At 42.9% G+C, this 22151-nt stretch overlaps 1 protein-coding gene across 1 annotated transcript; it reads left to right on the forward strand.

The window, feature by feature from the left end:
- The first annotated feature begins 259 nt into the window (after window positions 1-259).
- On the forward strand, window positions 260-22073 carry serpini1 (serpin peptidase inhibitor, clade I (neuroserpin), member 1). The gene is made up of 9 exons (XM_056765528.1): window positions 260-331; window positions 16184-16446; window positions 16694-16918; window positions 18252-18446; window positions 19301-19505; window positions 19684-19793; window positions 20835-20921; window positions 21229-21318; window positions 21399-22073. The coding sequence occupies exons 2-9, from the start codon at window positions 16194-16196 to the stop codon at window positions 21470-21472; spliced, it is 1239 nt and encodes a 412-aa protein (XP_056621506.1). The 5' UTR covers window positions 260-331; window positions 16184-16193; the 3' UTR covers window positions 21473-22073.
- Window positions 22074-22151: the final 78 nt, after the last annotated feature.

A 22151-nucleotide genomic window follows, 5' to 3' on the forward strand; every position in this document is an offset into this window, starting at 1 on the left:
AACTTGAGTTGGAACCGTACGAGGTACGGTGAGAAGAATGACGTTCGATTTAGCCAATCATGGTATTGAGTCGCTTCATAGGAACAATTAAGATTTATTTTGTTACAAAGTGACCATTTATTTTAAAGTTATGCTACTTCACAAGTTAAAAAATAAAAACGTTAAATATCACAGGCGTTTAACATTCGCAAAGGCAGAGTTAGGTCTGACCAATCGGGATAGAGAGGGGGTGGGTCCGCCTCTCATAATAAAGGTGTGTGTGAATGCGCGGAGGAAAGCAGCCCTGAACATCAGCTTTGCCCAACATCACCCTCTCGTCTCAAATCTTACGGTATGACTTTCTACGCATTTTCTACTCGTTTTATTTATTACCATCTATTAAAATAATATGTTTTGTACATTTTGTAACTGATAGTCATCACGCTATTTGGTATGATGGTTATATTTTCTGCGTGATACGGCGTGCAGATGTGATGCCCTTTAATGATGGGTCAAGTGAGGGGTTTCGCATCTGTCTAAATATCTTTTCATTTAATCTGTCTTTTATGTATTCATTCTTAGTCCGATTTTGCATATGTAATAAAACGTCGTAAGACAAATACATTGCACTTGTGATATTATACTTTATGCAACTGTACGTGCATTCATATAAAAAATCTGTTCTGCTGAGAAAATATCATTCTGCATGAAAAAACTCCTTGGTATATAAAATTCAGCATCATTTTGTTGTCTTTATAAATTTGTGAGTATTTATTCACACTAAATAACATAGAATTCTGCTACCCTGCATGTGGTCTTGCCTTTTCTCCTTTCCTATTTTCAAACCATCCTTATTGTTTAGATTTAATCATTAAAGTGTTTCTATTGAATCATGGAGGGACAACAGATGGGATTTGGGGACCACAGGCAACATCGCATCTTCACACAGCTGGGCGTGGGAACGCGTGTCTGGGGATGCGTAAATCATCTCCCGCGAGAAAATCCTATATTTCATGTTTCTGTAAATGAGACGAGCAGGAGGACTGAATCGGAGACCGCACCTCCCTTTCAAGCCCCCTCGATGCATGGGCTGGTGTGAAAATAACTGGTTTGTTCTGTCCGAAGCTGGTGGGACGTGCTCACGTGGAGATTAGGTGTGCTAGAGAGGGTTTGTAATGTGGATGTATGAGAGAGATACAGGGACCACTAAAGGAGAGGGAGGCACAATGAGGTGTTAAAGTGCAATTGGTACAAGAAGGGAGGCAATGAAAGCGAGAGATCGATAAGGAGAGAGAGGAGGCAAGGGAGAAGAGTGGAAACCAATAGAAAACAAGCTGCATCAAGGTGCGAAGGAGTTGGAATAGAGTTGCAACAATTTATATCAAACTGTGTGCTGTTTTCTGTAGGGCTGGCAGTCACACGAGAGCACATACATGCGTGTGGACTCATTGTTGGTCACTTTGAATAGGAATGCTTATTGATTCCGGGATGACTGTTGTTGTGCAGGTGTGGATGAGCCTCTAATTTGAAAGCATGAATAACATTTACATGCAATGTTAGTTCAACTGAAATTAAATGGATGTCTTTTATTATTCAATTTTACTCCATTGCAGATTAGAGAAGACTCTAAATATCTGATATTTTAATGTTTGTTTGTTATTTCTAGTGTACGTCGACCCATAAAGAAAAATCACAAATGAGATCTCTTAAATATCTGAATTATTACTCCTAGACATGATTGTGTTTATATGGAGTAAAAGAAACAGAAATCTCGCAAATGTCATTAGTTTCAGAAGAGATGTTAACAATGTGTCAAACTGAGCTGAGATTTGTCAAGTCTGCAATTAAAAGTCAATATTATTGAAGATCTCAACATGAACTCAAACATTCCATTCCATTTTCTACCGCTTATCCGAACTACCTCGGGTCACGCGGAGCCTGTGCCTATCTCAGGAGTCATCGGGCATCAAGGCAGGATACACCCTGGATGGAGTGCCAACCCATCGCAGGGCACACACACTCACTCATTCACTCACACACTCACACCCTACGGACAATTTTTGAACTCAAACATTTCTCATCAAATGTCCCAAAATCCAGATTATTTTACTACTCTATAATCTACATTCATTTACACCTCCACTTTTTGTGGATTTCAACAATTACTGTCTTGTTTGCTTTTGTTTTTATTTCTACTGTAAACAAAAAACATCTGAAACTAAGCTGATACTTGAATGAAACACGACTGAGTACTTTATTAGATCTTAAAAGACATCTAAGCAATAAACGTTTCCTGGATTATCTGTTTTCTTCAGTTGAGGTAAAATCATTTCCAAGAGACCATTTCAAAATTATTTACAGTTTTTCTGTATTGATTAATTATAGGTATGTGTTTAGGTAAAATTATCATTTTTGTTTCATTCTGTGGACTACTAATAATGTTTCTGAAACAGGCGAAAAGATGCTCTTTTATTTTTTCAGACCTCAAATACTGCAAACAAAACAGGTTTATATTCACTTTTAAGCAAAAAAATTGTCCTGTTTCTACATGCATTTAGAAATATTATTTTTATTTGATAACCTGGATTTTTATGACAGATTTCATGTGTCTAGTCATGCTGTCAGTCTTTCACATTGCTGTTGGATGACTTTAATATGTCACTCCTGATGTTTGATTTTTTTGAACAGACACTGGACTGGAATGACCCCGATACATCTAGAACCGCTAAATAAAGGAACATTTTGAATGATCTCTTTGTTTTTCATGGCTGTATCTGCCTGCATGTTTCAGCTCAGAGAGGAAAACATTCAATGTTCTTTTAAATGAAATGGCTGATACTGTCAATCTAGCACAATACAACACCAGTTTTTTTAGGCAACCATCAGCCAATAGAAATTGATTTTGGATGACAGCTTGGCTGGTTTATGTAAGTGATTTGGAGTTTTCTCTGTTTTTGATCATTGCTTGCCCCCTGGAAAGCACAGATGGCTATGAAAGTATGCCGAAAACATCTGTGTTGTCTCTAGCGTATATGATATATATCAGGACATGTTCTTTAGGCTTATCTCTGCTTTTCTAAACATATGCAAATCTGTTTGTTATTGATTGCTTTTCAATGATGTGTCAAGACCGTGGACTGCATCTTTATGCTGTTGGCATCATTACTCAATGCGTCTCATAGCAGATTGGGTCAGAACCGCTGGCAGGCGTCGAGCGATTATTTCTCTGCCTATGAGAAGATGTGAACAATATGGACAGAGGTCTCTTTGTATTCAAGGGAGCCTGGCAGATTTTTCATTCTCCTGACTTTCATTACAGCAAGTACATATTCATTTAGTCTCAATATTTCTCATTTTGTCCCGTGCACTGGGTACATTGTGTGCTTCTTTTCCCCCAACTGCATTTGTCAACTAAAAATCCTTCAAAATAATGAGATTTACAGCTAGATGGTGAGGCTAAACAGCCACAGAAATGAAAAGTCGTATAGTCTGTGTGGGTGCATTGTTGTACAGCAAAAATTAAAAGATGAAAATTAATGTTATACGGTACTCTGAGTTACCAAAAAAATCATTTAAACCCTTTGAAATATGAGCAATGTTTCCTTAACAACAGACCCACTTCCAAAAAGACATCTTCAAAAACCTTACCACATTTTTTCATTGTTGGTCATGTAAAAGCATTTTTTGCAACTGTCAAAACTTTATTGTAATTAATAACTGTGAAATCATCTGTAATATCTATAACATTAGCAATGACTAAAATAAACTAGAAGTAAAAAGAAGTAATGATTTACATACAGTTCACGTTAGAAATACAAATATACATACATTACAAATAGTATTTTTATAAATAGTTGGTTCAACTGTAAGTGCAAATAGGATTTCGACTTGTTTTTAGAAAATGGGGTAAAATTATTTTAAGGAAAATCAATAATCAGACTATTAGCCCAGAGGAAAATGTAGATTACATTCAGTTCTTTCGTAGCTCAGCTTTTGTGTTGGAGATGCTGTCTCAGGTGCTTATGAACCTCATATAGAAACGCTGAACAGCAGTTGTCGAAGGACAGCTGAATAAATGCAGAGAGTTGAGCAGGCTGAGCTTTGGCAGCCCAAGAGCGATTGGGTTCGACACTCTCTCACCCTGTTTGAAGGACGCCTGCAATCCTGAGTCACGTCTGCTCTCGTCAGCAAGGAGAGAGAGGGAAAGTGCCTTTGAACTTGGCAAAAATAAAAGCACCAAAAATGTTTTTAGCGTTGCATGCTGGGAGAGAGAGAGACGTGCATCTGAGATGGAGCAGAAATAACCGGACGTTTACTCTCCATTTAATCTCATTGATGTTTAACAGATCTCATCTGGGATTTTTCTTTCTTAAAGGAAGAGAAGAGACACGGGCAAAAGGACACTGAATGCAGTGGGAAGTGAGATTTGTTTTTTGGGGTCTGCAGTGCAATGAAGATAAGATGCATTGTATCATCTATAATACAGCAAGATGCATTAGCCATGAGGTCTCATTGGTGGCAGCGATTTATTGCCCTGTATTCTGTGAATTTTCCAGCAGCGGACAGAGAGATAATATCTCACACAGACACACACACTGTGATTAAAGCTTCTTACTCTGAGCCCTAGAAACAGCCAGATGTTAAATGTGTAATGATGCTGCAGTATGACCCGAGTGGTACATGACCACAGGGTGGATGAGAGCATTGGTTTGAAAATACAATCTGTAAATCCTAGTTTGGGGGTTTCAGTTTTCTGAATGCTGATTAAGAAAAGTAACGTTAACTTGAGTCTTTCACTGTGTAAATGCTAGACCTGGTGCAGAATTTTCTGGTCAAGATCAGAATAAGAAAGAATCAATGGACAAATGTTTTTCTGCATTCTTACCCGGAAGGAAAAAGACAGATGAGATCTCATATATCTCAATTATTTCTCGTAGACATCAATAAGATTAAATGGAGGGGGGGAGGGTTACTTTCGTGAAAGTATCCCCCGTCTTAGATATTTCTCCTGGGGAAAAAAAGAGACTGAAATGTGACAAATGTCTCCATTAGATTTGTTAAGTCTGCAATCCAAAGAGCCAATATTATTAAAGATCCCGATATGAACTCGATCATTTCTCATCAAATTTACCTAAATCCAGACTATTTTTATTCATTTTAAACATCCATACTCTTCTTGGATGTAAACAATCGTCTCATTTGTTTATTTTTATTCCTCCTGAGACTACATACCTAAATGAAACCCCATCGTATCTCTTGGGCTGTGGAAGAGCAACCTTTGAGCAATAACTTTTCCTCCAGTGATTCTCTTATCTTATCCGCAGTACTCTGCAGGCGATGGAGCCTGGAAAAGATTTTAATTAAAGCTGACCCGCGTCTCGCACCATCTTCTCCAGTCTCCAGTGGAGTCCCCTGACCACAGCGCTGTCAGGCCATGCCTCTTTAACTCCTCAACCAGCCCTCGAAAAACATCCTATCACCGTCGTCTTTCAATGCATCTGCAGATTCTGTTCTGAATGTCTGATTCCTCAGCCTGCTTTGGCATTTCACATGCGGTGGAACGCAGCTCTCTCTTTGACGGTTCTGCTCCAGCGGGTCTGTCCTCTAGAGGCTTCAGTCACATTATACCCTCTGCCTTCTCTGGACCGTCGTGTTAAAAACAAAAGGGCTGATGGATGTGAAGGATGGTGTTTTGATGGTGACAGATGCATCTGAGTGTGAATGCATGAACATCTTTGGGACATTTAGAGCTGGTCCTGGTTCAAAAAATTATAATAATACTTGAATAATAAATACATCGTACTCACTGTAAAAAGTGATTTGTTGTGTTTTCTTGGTTCAAGTAATCAAACTATTCTTATTAATTGAACTATATATGTTTATACTATATAACAAATATTCAATGAATTTCTGGATGAGTTGACTAAAGTCGTTGAGTTGACTTATATTTTTAAGTTGACTTAACTCAAAATTTTAAGGCAACCAGGTAACTTATTTTTTAAACTTGAACCAACCCTTTTTTCCAGTCCTGTGGAAACTAACTACTCATATAGAGTCAAAAGTGTTGTTTAACACTGGAAAAGTTATTCAGATGTATTATGCTTTAAAAAGGGTATCCATGTTGTGCGGTTGTGCTTTAAATCTAAATAGAAACTCAGTTTTGAGAAGAATTGAACGAGTCTAGCAAAAATAACACAATACATGTAGCAAAGGTTATTGAGTCAAGACCAAGAAGAAACTGCTGTAGTCAAAAAGAAGAGAGGATGTAGTCAATGTTTGCTTTATTTCCGCTTTTTGTTTTCCTATGCATTTTTCTATATTTAAATAAAATCCATATTCCCAGATATGCTGTAGACTGTAAAAAATGATGTGTTGACTTCAAATATATGTGCACAATTTTTGCATCAAGTAAATTCAACTTACTCAACGAGTTCAATCAACTTACTTAAATATTTCATTAATTAATCTTAATGTTCATGTAGCATAGTGAAGTATATTATTATAACAAATATCATAGAAATAATTGATGACTGCTTTGATGCAGTCAATGAATGATTCTCCACAGAAGCACACAACATACTGCATTTCTGATGTGTGTCTTACTTATTGTGGTAATTGTGGTTACCAAAGCAAACATGAATCTACTGAATGATAGACTTCACAGAAAACGATTATTCACGATAAAACAACATCAATTATACTAAATACATCTTAAATTTCGTTATACATCTTATTTACATCTATAGAAATGACCCAAAAGTGCTTATTATTTAAAAAAACCATGAATAATACAAAATGTCAGGTGTAAAGGTTTATGGGTATTCCTCACAGCATTTGTACTGATAATATTAAGAAAGCACTGGAAATGTATGTTAGGTTTACTTATCTGTAGTTTGCACCACTCAAATTTTTCCATTCACTTTATGCATGCTTTTGAGCATTGTTATCCTTTATATTTTTCTGTTGCATGAACAAAGGATTTTAAGTCAAGCAAAAAATGTAAAATTTGTATATTTTAAAGTAGAAGCTAACACCTTGAACGTTTAGTATTTTCTCCCATCAGTATACATACAGTCTTTGTTTAGCGCTTATTTTCTGTGCTCAGGACGAATTTATCAGACAGTCATCTGATCTTTAAAGAAGCGCCTACGCTGCCCTCATTTTGGAAATGTCTTGACTGTGCACTTGCAAGTTAAGTACAGTTTGAAGGCAGATGGGAGGATAAGACATATTTGGAGCAATTGCTTTGTGTGTGTGTGTTGAGTTAAGTGAAATGCAGAAATGTGATTTTTGCTGGGGGAGAAACTGACAGTTTTGTTGGCGTTAAGTCGTGAAAAATCTGAACGTTTTGAATTGAAGAAATTCTTTGGCCTCAGTGTGATGATACAAACACTGGCAGTTTGTCATAGTCTCATTAGTGTTGTTTGCTAAGGCACTTAGCATCACTATTAGTATCACTGATAGTGAAACAGCAACCGTCTAAAACAGTCAGGCAAACACCCACAACATCTTAACAACCTCATAGAGTATATCCTGCAACTATCCACGCAAGAATCATTTATAACTCTGAAATCATTTGCGTTCATTTGTGAAAATAAAGTCATACTCATCTGGAATGAGGAATGATGGACTCATGAAGGTTTAATCGTAACAAACATCCCAAAAGTATCACCAGAGAAAAGAAAAGCCCACACAAGAGCCAGAAGTTGTGCTGAATGGTTCTTTCTGTTTGGGACCATTAAGGTGGTTGTGGGTCTTGTTGTGTTCTCCCGGGTGGCCTTCAGACCTCTGTTAGGTCGGGCAGGTCTAATGGTGTCTTCAGGTGTACCCCACACTTTTCTCCTGCATTCACAACCGGCCGTCTGTTTCTCAGGCCAGATCTCGATCACCAGAGTCAGGTCCGGTGACACAAACCCAGCGTCTGTGCAAGTGAATTTCTTAGAGGTGATGGGCTCGGGTCATGACGGATCAGAATGTTGAAGACTGAGAACAGCAGGTTCCCTTTCTGTCGGTCTCTCGACGTTGTGTCGAGAACGACAGATGGGGTTCGCCCTTGAGAACCAATCAACTCTGACTACTATAGAAAAGGCCAATGAAATTTGGCGAATGAAATTTGCATGCCGGGCTCCGCCCCCGGATATCCGGTATAAAAGGAAGCCGGCGTGCAGCATTCATTTACCTTTTGTTCTTCAGAGCCTTCGCTCATGACTACGAACTGAACGAATTCAATGAATTCTTCGTCGTCTTCTTCTACTGCCGGATCTACGACGTGTAGCAGCGGATCGTCCCTACCTGCAGCGACCTTCCCCTGGGCGTCTCGGCAGTTCCGAGGGTGTGAGATTTATCTAAAAGTCCTTTTCAGGACTGACTGAGCATTCTCCAGCGCGGCTGTTCTCTTTGGTGCGGAAAGGAATGGATACGATCGCTGCATTAGGTGTGTGGGCGTCCAGCACACTGAAGCAGCGTTCGTTGACACATCTGCCCGCACTGCGGGTAGATTGTCATTCAGAAGTTGCGGTCACGGGTGGCTGTCTTCCTACGGGAACCAGCCACCATTTCGTTTGCTACCAGGGCTGTGACATCTGTGGCTACGGCCCTGATGACCACCCATGTTAGCAGCGTTAGTGATATGGGGAACTCTGCGAACGTAAACCCGCCAGCTAAGTGCTCACGGGCCGATCGCACCCCGATTCGCTTTTCTGAACGTTCCCCAACCGGCGGTGGCATACCGTCCGGATTCTCACGCACACACATCGAGAACGACATGTCCCGCTGTTCTCTTGGGTGCGGCAGGGGACTGACACGATCGCTGCATTAGGTGTGTGGGCGTCCAGCACACTGAAGCAGCGTTCGTTGACATATCTGCGCGCACTGCGGGCAGATTGTCATTCAGAAGTTGCGGTCACGGGTGGCTGTCTTCCTACGGGAACCAGCCACCATTTCGTCTGCTACCCGAGCGGTGACATCTGTGGCTACGGCCCCGATGACCACCCACGTTAGCAGCGTTAGTGATATGGGGAACTCTGCGAACGTAAACCCGCCAGCTAAGTGCTCACGGGCCGATCGCACCCCGATACGCTCTTCTGAACGTTCCCCAAACGGCGGTGGCATACCGTCCGGATTCTCACGCACACACATCGGGAACGATGTGTGACGTAGATGAGATGTCGCTCGCAGCATCGGAGGGAGACTGACATCCGACTCTGACGAATCCGAGCTCCACCCCCAGCGGTCGAGTTAGGAGGAAGCAGAAATGTCATTCATGCTAACCCGGGGTTCCGGAGGTGCATGAGGAGCTGTGTAAAACTTGGAGCGCTCCACTCTCGGACCGCTCCAGTGAAAACCAGCTCCACCTCCCTTACTTCCCTCGATGGTGGGGCAGCCAAGGACTGCGTCGAGATCCCCCGAGTGGAACGTCCGCCCGCGGTGCACCTGTGCCGCGGACGGCTACCACCTGGGGGGAATCGGCCATGCCTACGGTCCAAAGCACGTAAGACTTCGGCATCACTGGTGTCGAGGGCTTGCGATGCCACGGACAAGGCTGCCTCCTCTCTCTTCGCCATGGCCATCCTGCAGGTCCGCCAGGCCAAGGCGTTGAGAGAGCCCCACGAGGGTAAGACCGACCTGGGTATAATGCAGGATCTCCGTGCCGCCGCTGACAGCGCGGCCCTGGGTCGGACGATGTCCACGGTAGTGGTCCAGGAGAGACACCCCCGGCTATACCTTGTGCAGAAGAGTGATACCAAGGAAGTCCGCTTTCTTGATACACTCATCTCGCAGGGTGGGTTGTTGGTAAAGACCGTCGAGGACTGCGCTCAGCAGTTTTTGACGGTGAAGCAGACAGTGGCAATTAACCACATTTTTCTCACCGCGACTCGGCCGCCGGAAGGCCTCCGAGATCCCGCGTGACGTCTGCTTCCCTGCAACCCAGGACCCCTTCGACATCGATTCCGGTTCTTGTGCCCCCACAGGCGGCACCCCGGAAGTAGAGGTCGAGGGGGAAACCTCCACCCCGTCAGCAAACTTCTCACGAGAAGGGACACTGACGAGAAGACTCCAGGGAGAACAACATCGGGCCCGAACCATCACAGCCACGGCTCTGATCGGTCGGCACGTGACGACTCCTGCCTCGTCACCAAAGCCGGGCCCTTTTCAGGGCCTGGCGCCCACTTACTCACAGAGTTTTTCGGTCTCCCCGGGTGTACTTGCAGCCGATCCCACACTCCACTGGACTGTGCTCGGCGAACCGACCTCACGCCCTGGCGAGGCGTGAGGTCGTACACATACGACAGTTGTCACCACTCTCAAACCGACAGTGCGTGCCATTGTCCCGCCAGGCAGGTAAAAAGGCGGAGCCATCCTTCCCTCCGGGGACCCCCCGCGACAGATGGTTAGCTCCGCCAGCCGACGAACCACCCCCCGTGGAAATGATGAAGCAGACTGCCCCCTTGGTCACCCTGTACAGTCCCTGGGAGCTCAAGAGCTGCCCACACTGTCTCGCTGGCTAATGCGGGTGGTCCGTCTTGGTTACTCGATCCAGTTTCCCAGAGACTTCTGGCAAAACAGGCATCGAGTTCGTCCAAAATCAAGACGTTCAGTGGGTCACAACCTGCACTTCATCATTCCCTAGAAAGACGGCGGGTTGCCATAGGTCTGCGTACCCTGAACAAGCACCTTCACGAGTTGCCGTTCAGATGCTCACGCAGAGGCGCATCCTGACATCTATCAGGTGTCAGGATTGGTTTGTGGCAATCGACCTGAAGGACGCTTACTCTAATGTCTCGATCCCCTCGACACTGCCCCGTTCCCATGGTTCGAGTTCGAGGGGTGGGCATATCAGTACAGAGTCCTCCCTTTCGGTCTGTCCCTGAACTATCTCGACGACTGGCAAACACTCGTGAGATCTGTTCTGTACACAGAGGGACCTGGTGCTCCGGCATCTAGATCGATTGGGATTTCAGGTCAACCGAGAAAAGAGCAAACTCTCCCCAGTGCAGAGCATCCTCTTTCTCGGTATGGAACCAAACTCTGTCACCATGACGGCACAGCTGTCCGCAGCACGTGCCCAGTCAGTGTTGGAACTGGAGGCTCCTGGGACACATGGCATCCTCCGCGGGGGTAAGACCCCTCGGGCTGATGCACATGAGACCGCTTCAACACTGGCCACAGAGTCAAGTTCCGAGGACAGCGTGGCACACAGGCAGCAGGCGCACGGTGATGACGCCCTGCTGCCGACGCACCCTAACCCCTTGGTCTTCCATGACCTTCCTCTGGGCGGGGATTCCCCTCGGGCAGGTTACGAGGCACGTCGTGGTGACGACGGACGCCTCGCTGCAGGGGTGGGGTGCAGTGTGCAACGGGCACGCAGACGCGGGGCGCTGGACGGGCCCCCGTCTGCGCTGTGCAATTGCCTAGAGTGGTGTACGCTCACGGTAACTAACACAACTTGCCCGACGCCTCCTCCTGTGGAGTTAGCAGGTGATCCGCTCCCTGCGGGCCACACACATCCCAGGCAGACTGAACCAGACAGCCGACACGCTCTCTCGTCAGTATACGCCTTGCGGAGAGTGGCGACTCCACCCCCGGTCCAGCTCATTTTGGGTGTTGTTCGGACAGGCACAGATAGACCTCTTTGCCTCCCATGACACCACCCATTGTCTGCTTTGGTACTCCCTGACCGAGACCCCCTCGGCACGGATGCCCTGGCGCACAGCTGACCACGGGACGGGCGGAAGCACACCTTCCCCCCCCAGGAGCCTCCTTGCACAAACACTGTGCAAGGTCAGGGAAGAGGAGCACCAAGTGTATTGGTTACACCACACTGGTCTAACCGCACTTGGCTTCAGAGTTGATGCTCTGAACAGCGACTCCCCCTGAACCATTCCCCTGACAGAGGACCTGCTCTCTCAGGGGAAGGACACGTTCTGGCATCCCAGATCAGACCTCTGGAACACCCATGTCTGGTCTCTAGACGGGACGAGAAAATCCTGAGATGGCTACTCCCCCTCTATGGCTGAGACCATCACCCAGGCTAGGGCCCCATCTACTAGGCGGTCACACGCCTCTAGACGGCGCCTCTTCTCGTCCTGGTGTCTCTCTCTCTCACGAGAAAAGACTCACTGAGGTGCTTGATCAGGATTGTGTTCCCCTTCTCACGAGACTGGAGACTAAGATCTCCCCTCCAAACTGAAAGTGTATGTAGTCGCTATCGCTACTCATCACGACTCAGTTGATGGAAAGTTTCTAGGGCAACTCGACCTGGTCACCAGGTTCCTAATGGGCGCGAGAGGGCGGAATCCGCCTCATCTCCGCTCCATACCCTCTTGAGAGCCCCTCAGAGGTTCCGATCTTCCTCACCTGAGTAAGACGGCCCTCCTGTTGGTGCTCGCTTCCGTCAAGAGGGTAGGGGACCTCCAAGCATTCTCTGTGTCCCCGGATTGCCTTAAATTCGGCCCTGGTAACTCTCACGTTATCTTGAGACCCAGGCCCGGATACGTGCCCAAAGTTCCCACTTCTCCCTTCGGGGACCAAGTGGTGGACTTGCAGGCGCTCCCCACTGGGGAGGAAGACCCAACCCCATCCGTGTTGTGTCCTGGACCGCACGCAGAGCTTCAGTAGCTCTGACCAGCTCCTTGTTTGTGTTGGAGGACAGCAGAAGGGGAAGGCTGTCTCCAAGCAGAGTCTGGCGCACTGGGTCGTGAATGCCGTTACGACGGCATTTCGATCTCAGAATCTCCCATGCCCATTGGCAGTGAGGGCTCACTCCACCGGAGTTTAGCCACCTCCTGGGCACTGGCAGAAGCACCTCTCTAGCAGACATCTGTAGAGCTACGGGTTGGGCTACGCCCAAACACCTTCGCAAGGGTTAACAACCTTCGCGTAAACCCGGTGTCAGCCCACGTCCTGCGTGGCGACATGTAGGACTGGCATCCGGGGGGGCGTATGCCTGCGAAAGCACCTTCCCACCCTCCAAGAGGTTGGGTCAGTGTGCTATTTACCCTTTTCTTCTTACCCAAACACATGGCTAAGAAAATTGGTACCTCACCAACCTTCCTTCTTACCCAGACACTGGTTAAGAACAGGCACTCCATCCATCACTAAGCAAGCACCTCCTGGGGGTTGGCTGGGCAGAGCAGCCTTCCCCCTTAGGCCGGGAAACCTTATGACCTATCACAGATAGTTCTAACCGGACCTGTGCTATCGGACGCAGTAACACCCCCTCCGTGGGCTGTTCCGTCTGTTATACCCTCATGACAATGGTTCCCACACATGGTAACCCATGAGCTTCCCCAGGTGGACCTCCACCTCGCGGCACTACCCAGTCCGCCCGTTCCATGCGTTCTCCTCCAAGGACGAGACCATATCATATCTCCACCATATTCCTCCCCACGGGTAGGAGGTGGCCTCTGCAGCGCTTCTCTGATTAAGAGTTGCGCTTTTCCCGGTGTAAACCCGAGCCGGACGGCCTCTCGCCTGTAGAGAGCTAAGGCCCCGTCCGTGAAAGGTTACCGGTCAGGGCTGTACCCATCTTTCTCCCAGAAAGCTCTGGAACCCCCCGACCACCACACTGGTAGGTTACAAGTTTCACGAAAGCGTCGAGCTGACACGCCCAGGCTTGTTACCGTCGCTTCGCTGAGATTGTGACGCGATACAGCGTTTGTGGCGTTTTCCATAGATAACCCCATCTGTCGTTCTCGACACAACGTCGAGAGACCGACAGAAAGGGAACGTCTTGGTTACGTATGTAACCTCAGTTCCCTGATGGAGGGAACGAGACGTTGTGTCCCTTATGCCACAAACACGTATCGTATTCTGCTGCAGTCGTGAGAGGATCTCAGGCTCTTCAGAACAAGAGGTAAATGAATGCTGCACGCCGGCTTCCTTTTATACCGGATATCCGGGGGCGGAGCCCGGCATGCAAATTTCATTCGCCAAATTTCATTGGCCTTTTCTATAGTAGTCAGAGTTGATTGGTTCTCAAGGGCGAACCCCATCTGTCGTTCTCGACACAACGTCTCGTTCCCTCCATCAGGGAACTGAGGTTACATACGTAACCAAGACGTTTTTAATTGATGGTTGGTCAAATTCCATCACGTGACCTTGGCTGCTTTAAACATTTTTCTTAATAAATTGAGACACGCAATAATGCAAAAATAAAAATTGAGGGTATTGAGGTATCATCTTTGAATGTAAAAAACATTGTATGTCAAATCAGGCTAATTTTTATTTTTACAATGTGAATGATGGTGAATTTTTATTTTATTTATGAAAAATAATAAAAACTGGTTTAGCTGTTTTTATTCAAATGGAGTCTTGAAACACAAACAGGTCTCATTCTTAAACATAGAATAGCAGCACATGCTTGTTACCCACACACACACACTCTTGAGTCTTCATCCCAACCTGTGCCGCCTCTCTCCATCACACAATGGCACAAGGCCACATTCTCCTCTGCATTCTTTGTTTGTGTGGAAAGCGCTGTTGCCTGGCAACAACAAAAGCACCGACTGTGGCATGTTAGTATGAAGATAGAGTTCCATGCATATGTCAGTTTGTGTGTGTACATTCAGTCATGTGCACTTTTACTTGCACATATTGCAGAGATGCATACATGCTTTTTAGACGACTAAAAAGGCCATATTGTACACATGTGCAACCCGGCATCACGCCTGCAACATATGTATCCATTTTTTCACCAACAATATTATTCACATTTCTGTAATTTGGTTACATTACCATTGTGACAGATGCATCGTGTAATTTACATTTAGTAATTTTGCAGATGCTTTTATCCCAAGCGACTAACAGAGAGTTCACAGAGCTATAAGCGATATGTCAAACAGGAGAAATAATACAATAGGTGCTAATATAAAGTTACTAGTTTCAACAAAAGCTAAACCATTGCCTGTTGAGAGGTTCTTTTTTTATTTTTGTTGTCTATAAAGTATTCACAGAAGAGATGGGTTTTAAGTAGTGTTTTGAATGTTGTGAGGGATGTTGACCGGGCCGAGTTAGGAAGAATGTTCCACAAGAAAGTTGTGAATCAGAATGAGCTGGGAAGCGATTTACTGCCCTTTTGAGGATATATTACTTAAAAATAATCCGAAATAGGTAAGGAAAGAGAAAACAAATACATACACATACTTTATACAGACACATACACGCGCGTATCTATACAGCCTTGGAAAAAATAAAGAGCCTGTTTCAAAATTATTTTCAGTTTTTCAGAATTTACTATTTATAGGTATGCTTTAAGGGGTAATGTTATTTCTATTAAATCTGTGAACTACTAACAACATTTATCCCAATCTTTAAATTATAATATTGCTTCTGTTTGCATCAATTTGCAAAACATGAAATCTAGAGAAACAGCTGAAAATAACAGAAAAGATGCTCTGAATTTTTTCAGACTTCAAATACTGCAAAGATAACAAGTTCATATTCACTTTTGAGCAATACAACGGTTATACATCTATATGCATTAAGGAAAAGTATTTTTTCAAAATATTTTTTATGTGATTACCTGGATCGTTATCATGGTTTTCATGTGTCATGCTGTCACTCTTTAACGTTGATGTTGGATGATTTTATGTCACTCCTGAGGTTTGATTTTGTTGAAATTCAACAGACACTGGACTGGAACGACAACAAAACATCTAGAACTGCAGAATAAATAATGATGTTTATTATTTCTACGGTTGTAAATACTAGACATTGTATATGTAGTGCAGAGTACAACTCTCATGGTATAATGCAGGTCCTACAAAAGATGAGCTAGAGATACTTTAGACATACAGTATCATCAACAACTATGCTAAAGTATATACAATAGTAGTCAAAAGTGATGCCCGTTTTGAGAAGAATTTAAAGAGGCTTTGCTCAAACACAGAACACACGAGCAAAGCTTACCGAGTCAAGACCCAGTATACATGGTAGTTTGCCTTTTTGACAAATAACTTTGTCAAATAAATACTTTTTTAAACTATTGTAGTGCTGTCTCCATTTTGTACCACACACAATATATTTTCACAAAATGAGCACCAAATAAGCTGTCTGGACATCACTTGTGGCCACTACTATAGTACTAAAATCCTGTTTTTCACGACATTTCCCCTTTCGTGTTTAATTTGGTGATGTGTCTGTCATCCACACACGGTTATATTTATCATTTTCTTCTCACACATTCTCTCTCATCTCTCTCCAGCACGTTCATCATGCTGCTGCTCGGACTCTTACCACTCATGTTGCTAAGGGGTTGCGGTTGCCAGGCGGCAGACGCTCCCCTGGACGTAACAGCGGAGTTCTCGGTCAGAATGTACCACCAGCTTCAGATCCTGGGGGGTGAGGAGAACATCATCTTCTCTCCTCTGAGCGTGGAGTTGGCTCTGGGCATGGTGGAACTGGGTGCCCGCGGATCCTCTTTAGAGGAGATCAGACAGGCGCTGGGCTACAGCAATTTAAGAGAAGGTAAAAGCATGAAAATGCAACGCATTTTATTCGTTACTTTTCACGTTTTGACCTTTTCCAACTTTCGGTTATGATTGTTCCTATTCATTTTCCACATTTTCTCACAGTTGCTTACATATCATGGCATTATTACATTTGACTCTAAGACAAAAATAAAAAAGTTGGAATAATAATACAAGACAATGGAGGTTTATGAATTAAAGAAGAAGACTTAACATTAAAGCATTTTCCCACATGTTTTCCACAGATGAGGAGTTCTCGCTGATGAGCAACCTCACCCGAGCGCTGTCTGTAGACACGTATGTGGTACGGCTGGTAAATTCGCTCTTCCTGCAGACGGGGGTCCGCTTCAACAAAGACTTTCTGCAACTCATGAAGATCTTATTCAGAGCTGAGGTGGAGACGGTGGACTTCAGCGAATCAGCAGCTGTGTCTGAACACATTAACTCATGGGTCGAAAACCACACAGAGAGTAAGTTAACTTACAGCCGTACGTACATCTCCAACAGTGCGTTTCCCAATTAAACGGTAAGATGGGGCAGGACATATCGAAGAAATCATCTTTGTCTTTTAAAGTCACAATGTACAACTTTTGCTACAATAGATATCTCTTTTTGAAAACTATTTTTTTTATTTTATTTACAGGTTACTTTAACAACTTAATTTTATTTTAATGAGGATTGAAGTCAAATGACATCAAACTGACATTTCCAGCAAAATCTGACCCGAGGCAATGTATGGATTAAGCTTATAGTTGTAAATCAGGGCGAGACAGTTTTGTTTCATTTTTTTATTGATTTTGTATATTTTTATTTTTAACTAAACAAGTAATACATTGCAGCTTTAAATAGTTTCAAGTAAGATTAGTCTAAAGACCATTTTACAAAAATATTTAATTCACACATTTGTAGCCAATTTCACTTAATACCTATCTCATAATTAATCTACATGAAAGAATACATACACATAATATATTCACAAAAAGCAATCTGTGTTTGCAATTTTTTTTATTGCATTAATGTGCAAAACAGGATTTTCAGATGTTGTGCACACAAATTTTGAATGGTAAAACGATTGAATTTCAGTTGTTATACATTATATTTCCATGTGTCTGTTTTATAAAACCTTCCTGCTAGGTTGTGATTCACAAATATGCCGCATTGAATAAAATTTTGGATACGCTTGTAAGTTCACGATGAGTTTTTTGTTTCTAATTTCTGTGAAGAGACCAACTATAAATTTGACATAAATCTATTTACATTATGTATATTAAATCTGCCATTAATTCATTCTTTAAACTAACCCAGAAAACAGTAAACCAGAAACCTCTAAACTGGCAGTTTGCAATGCTTCCCTTATCCCTTTATTCAATTTATTATGATGTTTTATGTAAATTGTGTATGATTAGTTCTACATTTTGACATTTATATCAGATGCGACTTAAGTAGAAATGCACCTTCAATATAGTCATAGCTCATACCGTAATCCAATTAGTAATGTTTTTTTCAGGTCTTTTAAATATGGTCGGATGGATAGTGTTCAGGAGAATCATGCTGACTTTAGTAAAGTAGGACACTCAAGTAGATCAGTCATACTCTGAATGATAATGACTCTGTGCTCAAAGATATTTCCAGAAAGATCTATTTTCTCTGCAAAAGGACTGTCTGATTCCAGCACTAGTTCAAAGCATTGGATGAAGATTTTATGCAGTTCAAAAGCTCGCCTCTTCTTTCCTGTTTCAAGAAGAAGTGAAGATGGGTTAGATGTGGCGTTTACTTTTATCTGTGGGTTTGTTTATTCTTTAGGCAAGATCCACAACCTGGTGTCGGCTGATGACTTCAGCAGCGCTACAAAGATCATGTTGGTGAACGCCATGTACTTCAGAGGCAGCTGGAAGAACCAGTTCAGACCAGAAAACACCAGAACCTTCTCCTTCACCAAAGATGATGGCAGTGAGGTCCAGACCCTGATGATGTACCAACAGGGAGAGTTTTACTACGGTGAGAACAGACAGTGATGTGTGGGATAGAAAGTCCCATTGAAATTAAAATTGACAATTCTTATTTTTTCATGAAATATTGCAGCGTTAATTGTAAATAGTATATCAATGTGGGTCATTCTCTTTTTTTAATTCGTTTGCCTTCATAATCTTCAGTTAAAATCTGAAAATGCACTTCCTTCCTGTAATGACTATCTATCTTAAATGACGTATCTTAGTCGGCTTGGGCGGAGCTTCCGTTAACTCCTCCCCTTCAACTGTCAGTCTGCTGCCAGTTCCATTTCTAAATGCAACTGCTGTTTCACGCATCCAATCAAATCGCAGAGAAAGACGAAAGCCACGCCCACTGTTTTTCTCACTCAAAATTTAATTTCACTCGGAAATGCGTCAAAACACGGAAGTAAAAACAATCAAAACTTCCAGACTTTAAGTCCACATATAAGACTAAAGTTAAGAATTTAACACACTCATATTGTACTAAAAATCAAAAAGCATGAGTCAAGAAGACAGACACAGATGGATCTTTGCTATATTCCATCCTGGACTTGTGTTTGCATGATGTGTGTATTTGACTCAATAGTTTTGTTTCTTCATGGCTCGCTGCTGATTGGTCAGGTTGATTCAGGGTCGAGTCTTTAGGGTCCCGCAGAATGATTGCAGTGCGCCTGTCACATCCATCTCACCCAAAGAACAAAAGCCTATTCATCCTCAAAAACCTGTTTATGACTCTTGCTTCTGTGGAACACAAAAGAAGATATTTTGAGAAACGTCTCGGTGGTTTTGTGTTTATCTAATGGAATTCATTGAGGATCAGTGTTGTTTTGCGCACTAACTCATCCCGTTCTTGCTGTTCAGGAGAGTTTAGCGATGGCACCACAGAGGCAGGAGGGGTGTATCAGGTTTTGGAGATGCTCTATGACGGTGAAGACATGAGCATGATGATTGTCCTGCCCCGTCAAGAGGTTCCTCTGGCCAGCCTGGAGCCCATCATCAAAGCTCAGTTGCTGGAGGAGTGGGCCAACAATGTCAAGAGACAGAAGGTGGAGGTCTACCTGCCCAGGTGAGTCATGAATCATCACCAGGGACAAATGAAAAGGGTGAGGGGGGGTTGTGGCTCATTTAATGCAAAATTTAAAACTAAAGGGGGGTTTTGTCATATTTGTGAGGTCACTTGATATTTTAGCATCAAAAGCAATGAAGCCAAAAATTGACCTGTTCATGCGTATTCGCGCATTTAGATTTAAGGTGGAACAGAAGATGGATCTGAAGGAAACTTTGCAGCAGCTGGGCATCAAGAACATCTTCACCAAAGACGCAGATCTGTCAGCCATGACAGCTGAGACAGAAGGTACTCATTAAATCTGTTGACCTGCGTTTTTGCGTTTTCATAGCTCAGAAGATTTGATAGAGTTTAAAGTTTCTTTTGAGTATCTATGATATTTCATCTAAAATGACCTATAAGAGAAATAAAATGGAAAAAAATGAGACTGTTTCATGAATACTCATCAAATCCAAAATGAATGTAGATTGCAGAGGTAAATAATCTGGATTTGGGTAAATTTGATGCGAAAAATTCAGATTGAGACTGCAATAATATTGACTTGACAATTCTGAGCTTAGTTTGACACATTATTGGCATCCCTTCTGAAACTTTGAGACATTTGTCAGATTTCTGACTCTTTCTCTCATCTCTTACAAAAGATGAGACTTAAAGGTCCAGTGCATCTTTTTTTCTGGCGGATCTATTGAAAGAAATGCAATATTATATACATTACTATGTCTTCAGAGGTGTACAAAGACCTTACATAATAAAGCTGAATGTTTTTATTACCGTACAATGAGCTATTTCTCTCAACATACACCACGGGTTGGAATTCATCATGTGGTTTCTACAGTAGCCCGATACGGACAAACTGCTGTAATACGTTAATTTCTTCAGCAAAAAAGCGAAAAGCATTTGTCCAGTGTGAGCTGCCGTACTGCTGTGAAAAGGGAGGGTGGAATGAGCCGTTGGTTGCAATTCGCAATGTCTCCACTAGATGCTGCTAAAAACTCTGGGAATGTCTAGGAAGAAATATTGAGATATGGAAAAGATTTTGTTCTTTCTTATGGGTATGGATGGCCACCAAAACGTAATTGACAGCTGAAGGACATGCAGGACTTGGTTCTACGGCACTTGTTATAGATTCTGACGATGATAAGATGAAGAAATGTTATTGTTTAAACCTACATGGTAAAATAACATGAATCATAAATCTCTATGAAAACATCATACACAAAGCGTCAATTCTCTTAATCCCTGAATCCATAATGATATCCGCTAATGAATAATTTAGAGAATGAAATGGATTTTTAAATCGATCTTTGTTTATTCTCTATTGGTCTATAGATGGACAGAATCTATTTATTGGGAAGGTGGTACAGAAAGCTTGCCTGGAAGTGACAGAGGAGGGGGCAGAGGGGGCTGCGGGATCAGGTGATTATTTTTCTCTAATTTCATTATCTAATATTCACACTTTCTCTATATCTCCCCACGCTTCATTGCTCTTCTTACTATTTGATTTTCTCCTTATCAGTCTTTCTTCATTTTACCTTGTCTTTTTTCTTTGACCTTCACTTCCTTTCTAATCTATATGCGCTTTTCTGTGTTTCAGTGCACTAGACTGCTTGGAGAATTTTGTAGATTGTTAAATGTTAAAAGCACCCCCTGCTGGTCACCATGTGTCAGAGTCATCGTGTGGTCTTGGTAAGACTCTTTCACAATCACGTCTTATCTCTTGCAGGTATGATTGCGTTGACAAGGACGCTGGTGTTGTACCCTCAGGTCATGGCCGATCATCCCTTCTTCTTCATCATCAGAAACAGAAAAACAGGTATAATGGCCACTGTACTAAATACACATAAACAAATGTGTGAGTGTATTATTTGTGAATCATTTCTCTTTCTTTCATAGGGTCAATCCTTTTCATGGGCCGCGTCATGACCCCTGAAGTCATCGAGCCCTTTGACGACAACTTTGATATGTAAAACTGCTGTGATGGCAATGTTACACCAAACCGAGTTACTAACTGTATCTTCTACAAATCGCAAAGTTAAATCATCACACAAAACAAGTTTGTTGGTTCATGACGTCGCCGTTGTTTACTTAACACATGAGAAACTATTATATACGCAGAATATTTATATGATAAAGGTGATTGTGTTTTGATAAGCTTTAACCACACCAGAAATACAAAGCTGTAAATATTTAATACGTCTTTGCAACCGCTCCATTACACGGACTCATGTTCCATCACATGTCTTAGACAACACCAGCATTGTTCACTCCTGTATTCTTAGATCTGTATATTTGCTATTGTGTTTATGACGTGCGCAGTATTCTCAATGTTATCTCAGTCCTAATTTCGGTTCCGTCTTGGTTTTCCACGTGGCTCAAGTACTGCTCACATACTAATATGCCTTATTATATAAATATATGAGTTTTTGATTTAATGAAAGGTTGGATGTACAGGTAGCGCTGTTGCCATGGAAACTCAGGCGGACTGGAGAGACTGCATTTGGTATGATGGTTTAAAAAATATACCAGCTGTTATCTCTATTTCAGAAATAAAGATGAATGTCAATGAGAGCTCTCTCTGTTTTTCAATGACGGCAGGATTGAGTTTGACCTGTTAGCTTTACACAAAAACAACACTGAAACACTTCG

This window comes from Triplophysa dalaica, chromosome 14 (assembly GCF_015846415.1).
Source record: "Triplophysa dalaica isolate WHDGS20190420 chromosome 14, ASM1584641v1, whole genome shotgun sequence".
Lineage (NCBI taxonomy): Eukaryota > Metazoa > Chordata > Actinopteri > Cypriniformes > Nemacheilidae > Triplophysa > Triplophysa dalaica.